General features: G+C 43.6%; 1 protein-coding gene across 2 annotated transcripts in view; it reads left to right on the top strand.

Annotated features, from left to right (window-relative positions):
* Positions 1 to 1,347: 1,347 nt before the first annotated feature.
* Positions 1,348 to 7,154, top strand: part of bcl2a (BCL2 apoptosis regulator a) — a 48,869-nt gene continuing 43,062 nt past the window's right edge. For both annotated transcript variants that reach the window (XR_014531580.1, XM_083530060.1), the window contains exon 1: positions 1,348 to 3,396. Coding sequence is in view for 1 of the 2 variants with exons in the window: in XM_083530060.1 (XP_083386186.1) it covers positions 2,911 to 3,396 (486 nt within the window). In the remaining variant the exon portion in view is untranslated. The remainder of the gene's footprint in view (positions 3,397 to 7,154) is intronic.

Raw genomic sequence — 7,154 nt, 5'->3', positions numbered from 1 at the left:
GTCACACTGTCCTCATACATGTCCTGTACCACCCTCACATACTTCCTCATACAATACCACAACTCCTCTTTCAGCACCCTGTCATACGCTTTCTCTAAATCCACAAACACACAATGCAACTCCTTCTGACCTTTTCTATACTTCTCCATCAACATTCTCAAAAAAACTATTTGTCTGTTTTGAAACCATAATGTTGCTCTCAGATGGTCACCTCTTCTCTCAGCCTGGCTTCCACTACTCTTTCCCATAACTTTATGGTGTGACTGATCAACTTTATTCCCCTGTAGTTACTGCAGGTCTGCACATCTCCCTTATTCTTAAAGATCGGTACCAGCACACTCCTTCTCCATTCCTCAGGCATCCTCTTACCATCCTAAATCTTGTTGAACAAACTGATTAAAAACTCCACTACCATCTCTCCTAAACATCTCTATGCTTCTACTGGTATGCCATTGGGTCTTACCGACTTTTCACTCTTTATTCTCTTAATCGCTGCTCTCATGTCCTCCTTACTAATCCTATCCACTTCCTGCTTCACCATCTCCAAACCATCCACTAGTCAACACATTTCCATCTCCATCCTTTATTGCTCTAACATGCAGCACATCCTTCCCAGCTCGGTCCCTCTTCCAGCCAATCGCTACAAATCCTTTTCTACTTCCTTAGTGTCTCATACAGCTCCTCATATGCCTTTTCCTTGGCTTTCGCAACATCCCTCTTTACCTGCTGCCGCATTTCCTTGTACTCCTGCCTACTTTTCTCATCACTCTGTGGATCTCAGTTGTTTTCTCCTTATGCTGTCCTGAACTTCCTCATTCCACCACGTCTCTTTGTCTTCCTTTCTATTTACAGATGTCACACCAAGTACCTTTCTGTCATCCCTTATGACTTCTTCAGTAGTTGCCCAATCATCCAGCACCTCTTCACCACCACCGAGCCACTGTCTGACCTCTTCCTTGAATCTCATACTATAGTCTTCCTCCTTCAGTATCCAGCATCCTATTCTTCTTTCAGTCCTGACTTTCCTTCTCTTCTTCTTCATCTCCAAAACCATCCTGCAGACCACCATACGATGCTGTCCAGCTACACTGTCCCCTGCCAACACATTACAGTCTCCAATGTCCTTCAGGTTGCATCTTCTACACAAAACATAGCCCCACTGTGTGCACCTTCCTCCACTCTTATACATCACCCTATGATCCTCCTTCTTCTTAAAATAAGTGTTCACCACTGCCATTTCCATCCTTTTAGCAAAATCTACCACCATCTGCCCTTCCGCATTCCTCTCCTTAAAACCATACCTACCCATCACCTCCTCATCACCTCTGTTCCCTTCACTTACATGAACATTAAATCTGCCCCAATCACCAATCTTTCATTCCTAGGTACACCATCTACCACTTCATCTAACTCCAGAATTTTTCCTTCTCCTCCATCTCACAATCCACTTGTGGAGCATAATCACTGATGACATTTATCATCACCCCTTCAACTTTTAGCTTCACGTTTATCACCCTATCAGAAACTCTCTTCACCTCCACTACACTCTTACAGTACTCTTCCTTCAAAATCACCCCTACACCATTTCCATCTCTTTCCATCCACACCATGATGGAACAGTTTAAAGCCACCTCCAATGTTGCATAATGTAAGTATACCAAATCTATAGTTTGGTGGTAGCTGGATAGGAAGGTCACAAATTAAAATCCCAGCACCAACAAGCAGCCACTGCTGGGCCCTTGAGCAAGGCCCTTAACCCCCAACTGCTCAATTGTAAGTCTGTCTGGATAAGGACGTCTACCAAATGCTATAAATGTAAATGTAACCTTTTTGTAGTGCACTTGGAAGGAGTGAATGGGCGGGTTGGGATTTGGCCGCAGCTAGTAACCACTGTGAAAGACTGAATGGGTGACGTAGAGGAAGTACCGGCCCTCACGAGCAACAGCCTGCGCGTTCACAGAGTCTCCAATTACACACACACACACACACACACACAGAACTGAATGAGCGAGCTTCAATTCCGCAACAACGTCAAGATCTTGAGTCGTAGCTTTTCTAAGGACGAAAGCGGGAATTGCTGCAATGTAGCACCATATTGAGAACAGGGGGCGAAAAAAGTATAGCGCGAGCGTCCACTTCATACCGATTTCCGTCTTTTTTTTTTTTTTTTTTTTTTTAGATGGACAACGAATGCGCGTGAGATTTTAATGCAGGAAAAAATGTCTTTTCGTCACACACGCGTTATGATTCCGAGGGATCGCGTTTGCAGCTGAAAATCCTAAAATAAATAAATAATTTAGCAGCCGGACTAGAGAGAGAGAGAGAGAGAGAGAGAGAGAGAGAGAATGAAAGAGCGCGCGCGCGCTGGAGCGGCACCTTGAATGAGCTGCAAGTTTTTCTACGGTGGAAAAAAAACCGAAAGAAAAAAAGGGGGCGTTCTGTGATCTCGCGCTGCGATCGAGGCTGACGCTCGCGCGCCAGAAAGCTCGCGGTGGTCCCGCCGCAGAAGCGCACTCCTTCCTCGGGTTTCCTCGGCTGCTGCATCGTGAACGTTTTTTTTTTTTTTTTTTTTTTTCATGCGCCTCCGCAGCATAACTTCTCCGATTCGCGGTATCGGTCGTGCAGTCTAAATGCTCCACGCGGCCGTCGCGCGTCCCCGTAGGGATCGTAGGAAAAACAAATGCGACCGGCGTGCAAATGGATCGCGTGTTGGGTTTGAGGATTTACAGGGAATGTTTGCAGGTCGTTTCTGAGATGCGTTGCGAGTGACCCCCCCCAACTCCCCAACCATCATCATCATCATCACCACCACCATCATCACCACCAGCAGCAGCAGCTTCTCCTCCTGAAATTACGCATTCCTTCCGTGCTCCAGTTTAATTCACGGTATCTTTTTCTTTTTAAAAAAAAATGGCAAACCAAAGTCCATATGACAATCGGGATATTGTCGAGAAGTATCTCTATCACAAACTTTTAAAGCGAGGCTACGTGTGGGAGTTCCGCGACACAGCCGCCGGATCGAGGGAGCCGCCGTTGCTGGCGGCGGCGGAGGAAGTTGCGGAGCGCAGGCCGCGCGCCGTCTTGCCGCTGCACCGCGTTCTGCGTGAGGCCGGAGACGAGATCGAGCGCACATACCAGCGCGACTTCGCGGCCATGTCCGACCAGCTGCACTTCACCCCGAGCACAGCGCAGCGCCGCTTCACCGCCGTCATCGAGGAGCTGTTCCGCGACGGGGTGAACTGGGGCCGCATCGTGGTCTTCTTCGAGTTCGGGAGCACCCTTTGCGTGGAGAGTGTGAACCAGGAGATGGCGTCCCAGGTGGACAACATCGCAAGTTGGATGACGGATTACCTGAACGGCCCGTTGCAGAACTGGATCCGGGACAATGGTGGCTGGGTAAGTGCGTGCGTCCATCCATCCATCCATCCATACCTCCATCCATCCATACCTCCATCCATCCATACCTCTATCTATCTATCTATCTATCTATCTATCTATCTATCTATCTATCTATCTATCTATCTATCTATATATCTATATATATATATATATATATATATATATATAATTTTATTTTATTGTAGAAATGATGTGTTTTATATATAAACAATCCTCCCATTGAATTCCCGGGAAGTCTTTACTATGTTGGAGTCACAGTCTCTTAGAAGCGGTGCGTATGCGTATGCGTATGCGTGTTCCTTACGCGCATGCGCACTAACATCCCTGTGGGGGGAAAATGGGAAATCTTGCTTTCAGTTCCACGTGCTCTTTGCACACATGTTCCGCGAGGAGTGCTCTCTCGATTCGCCCTCGATGACTCCAAGCATTGGTATGCATGTGGTTCACACTTCCACAAGGCAATGCGTTATGAAATCATGCTTTATGGAACTTATCCACACCATTCATCCATCCATCCATTCATTCATTTTCAGTAACCAAATAAGGGCACCTATACACTCACGCATATACACACTCATTTACACCAAGGGGCAAGATAAAATAGCCAGTCCACCCACATGCATGTTTTTGAGACTTGTGGGAAACCGGCAAACCTGAGGAAACCCTCAAGGACATGGGTAGAACCTGTCGAAGTCTTCATTTACACAATGGAACATCGCAACGTTACTGACCCCGGAGCTGTGAGGTGGCAATACCACCCACACGTCATCTCTCATATTTCTTTTTTCTACCTAATTGTTAAGCAGATATTTCAGGGAGATGCTGAATGTTTGAATCGCGTTGTATTCCCTAACCGCCTCCAGGTATGATATCATATCATGTTCTCCACTCTCAGCTAGAGCAGTGCATAGTAGAGTGCTAAATTTTCTTGAATGTGCTTAAAGACGTGATGAAATCACCTCAAAATAGTGCTCTAAATAGTCCCAGCATTAACTCCAAAGAAATGTGTTTCTTCCTCCTTTGCTTCATCTTCTACTTGTTTTTCATTAGTAGGTAAAGATATGGGGATATCCAGAGATCTTTCTACAGCTTAGTCCTTCCTGCAATGCAGTGCTTGAGCAGTGAATAATTTACAGCTCAAGTTGAAGCAGCCCATCACTGCTTTGTGCACTTTTGCATGAACATTTTTTTGACCAGTTTCTGGCTGCATCTATCGGAAATTTGGAATCCAAAATTATAATTTGCACTCTGTGTCATGTTCATTTTCATGTCCATGACTTTAATATCGATATGGCATGAGCATCAGGGATCAGCGCAGGCTAGATTCCACTCAGGATAGCCTAGATGTTGTTGTTTTATTTTTGGCTGAGAGCCATGAGGTGGGAGGGTGGTGGCCCAGTGGGACCATTATTCCTGTCTGGGCTGCGGATGGACTGGGGCAAAATTAATGGCGGTCATTACTTAACACATCTGCTGCAGGTTACTTGGAGATGGAGTGCAGAGAAAACCGTTCGGACAGGACGGGTTGAAGAGAAAGTCTGAGCCGACAGAAATGAGCACCCAGTCATGCCACGTCATCTACTGTATTTCTCATTGTCACTCTCAACCCAACCATCTAACAGTTACAAATGAGCTAAAAAGAAAAAAAAAAAATCCTTGTTACATGTACCGGAATGTATATTCGAAACCTTGAGTGTATCGAGGGGTTTAGATCCAAGTAGTGATAAAGTGATAACGGTCAACACGATGAGACTGTGTGCACTTAGGAAGCAATTATCCTGGCAGTATGTTAATGATGTTTTAACTCATGTGTGCATTATTCACAATACAGCTACTTTCTTGGCCAGAGGCAATCAGAGGTTAATTTAGTTCATTTTGTCAAGAAACACAAGCTTCATGTTCACCTTGGATATTGCAACGGGAATAAGTGTGCACAGAGACTCTATATTGTGCATTTGTGGCTTTTAATGCCCTTAAGCTTTTTTTTAAAACATAGGATCTGTTTGATTATGTCTGACATTGACTCGATTGTGTATACTCCTGCATTCTTTCCTGTGATACCATATCACTTTAGTAGGAATCTTTATTGCTTCCTGTCAGTGCACTTCATCCATAGTCCATACAGCTCGCGTTGAGCTTTATTTATTCATTTTTTTTGCAGATATTAGGTCATAAATAATAATTGGCCTTAAGGCATCACTCAGCCCCTGTCACTCAACCCCTTTCAAATCAATAACCTGGTGGCTTTAGTAATCCCAATTGTTTACACAGCTTCAGTTTAACCAAGGAATATCACGTGTCCTTTTTAACAAACAGAGGCATATACAGAGACCAAATCATTAAAAAAACGTGTACTCTTAGAGGGAAGAAAAGCCCCTGACATGCTAATGATTTTCCGTACAGTGTTCACACAATCATTTAAATATTCAAAAATGGACTAAAGCACAATTATTTATTCTCTCAAAAAATGTAAAAAGTGTAAACTGCCACGTTTGAATGTGATTTTTGAGTACCTGAATAACGCCTATGGAATAATTGCTTAGTATTTGGTGAATGCTGCACACGGTTCTGCTGCTTTTTCATTGCTCTTCTTTCTGACACCCCGCTGAGGCTCTCCTTCTACCCAACACGTGATCGAGACCTTCATCTTATTTTGGTTCTTCTATCAATTGAATTTGCCATGCAGTTGAGTTTCTGAGCACTTTGAAACACCTGTATTTATATGGAGCAAAAAAGCAGGCGTTCTAACTTTAATGGCGAATCACGTCAGGTGTGACAAAACGAAGGACATAATTAAGTGAAATTGATGATAAAAAAAAAAAAAAAAAGCTTTACGGAAAGGTGGTCTAATGGAATAGGTCTATGGCGTTTTACAGATTCAGATTCTGTAGTTCAATCTTGAGCTCAGTGTGTTTGGTTGTTCTATGTATGGAAATCTTTTCTGAACCGAACCAAAGTATAAAATAATTTTGTGATATTTTGTGTGTATGTTGTGCTGTTATGGACAGGAGTCCCATCCAGGGTGTATTCCTGCTTTCTGTGTTCTTGGACAAGGCTCTGGTTTTGCCACATCCCTGGCCACGATAAAGTGGTTACTGAAAATGATTTAATGCACAAACGATTCTTGCAAATAAGAACATCTGACTTTGAAGTGTTTTGGAAACCAGAATTGGTATTAAACCATAATAACAGTTTGCATATTATATGTGAGGCTGCACAGAAGACTTCTATGAATGTAGTTCAGGTTTCTGACTGAGAGGTCATATTTTTCTTAAAATGTCAATTCTGCACCGTCATGTCTAAATTTTTTGGATGGATAGATATTTGCATGAAAGGTTCCCCACCTGGTCCACTTCGGTCACAAAAGGTCACTTAATGGAAGGGTTTGCTTTTAAACTCCACATTTAGGCCACATCTCTGTTTAACAAGGCTCGAGTACAAAGACTGCTGACCATGATGAAAAAAAAAAAAAACAGCTTAGACAAGCATAGCTGTTCATTAGCATGACCAGCATAATGCACCAGTGGACCCATGTCAGATTTGTTCGGTCCGGTGCTTAGGAGATTATGCTGCCACACCAGCACCAACACAAGCCAATATAAACCTTATGGACCAAGAATTTCATACTGGTTGGTCCATGGAGATTTATATTGGCTAGTTGTTTTATATTCAAGCAACACTTAATTATGAACAAAGAATAAACAATGACAACATCTTCTGTCAAGCCAAAGAAAGGTTTGAATTCATGTAGTCCT

The sequence above is a fragment of the Silurus aristotelis genome (genome assembly GCF_946808225.1).
Source record: "Silurus aristotelis genome assembly, chromosome: 25".
Lineage (NCBI taxonomy): Eukaryota > Metazoa > Chordata > Actinopteri > Siluriformes > Siluridae > Silurus > Silurus aristotelis.
This window is presented reverse-complemented; position numbering and strand designations above follow the sequence as displayed.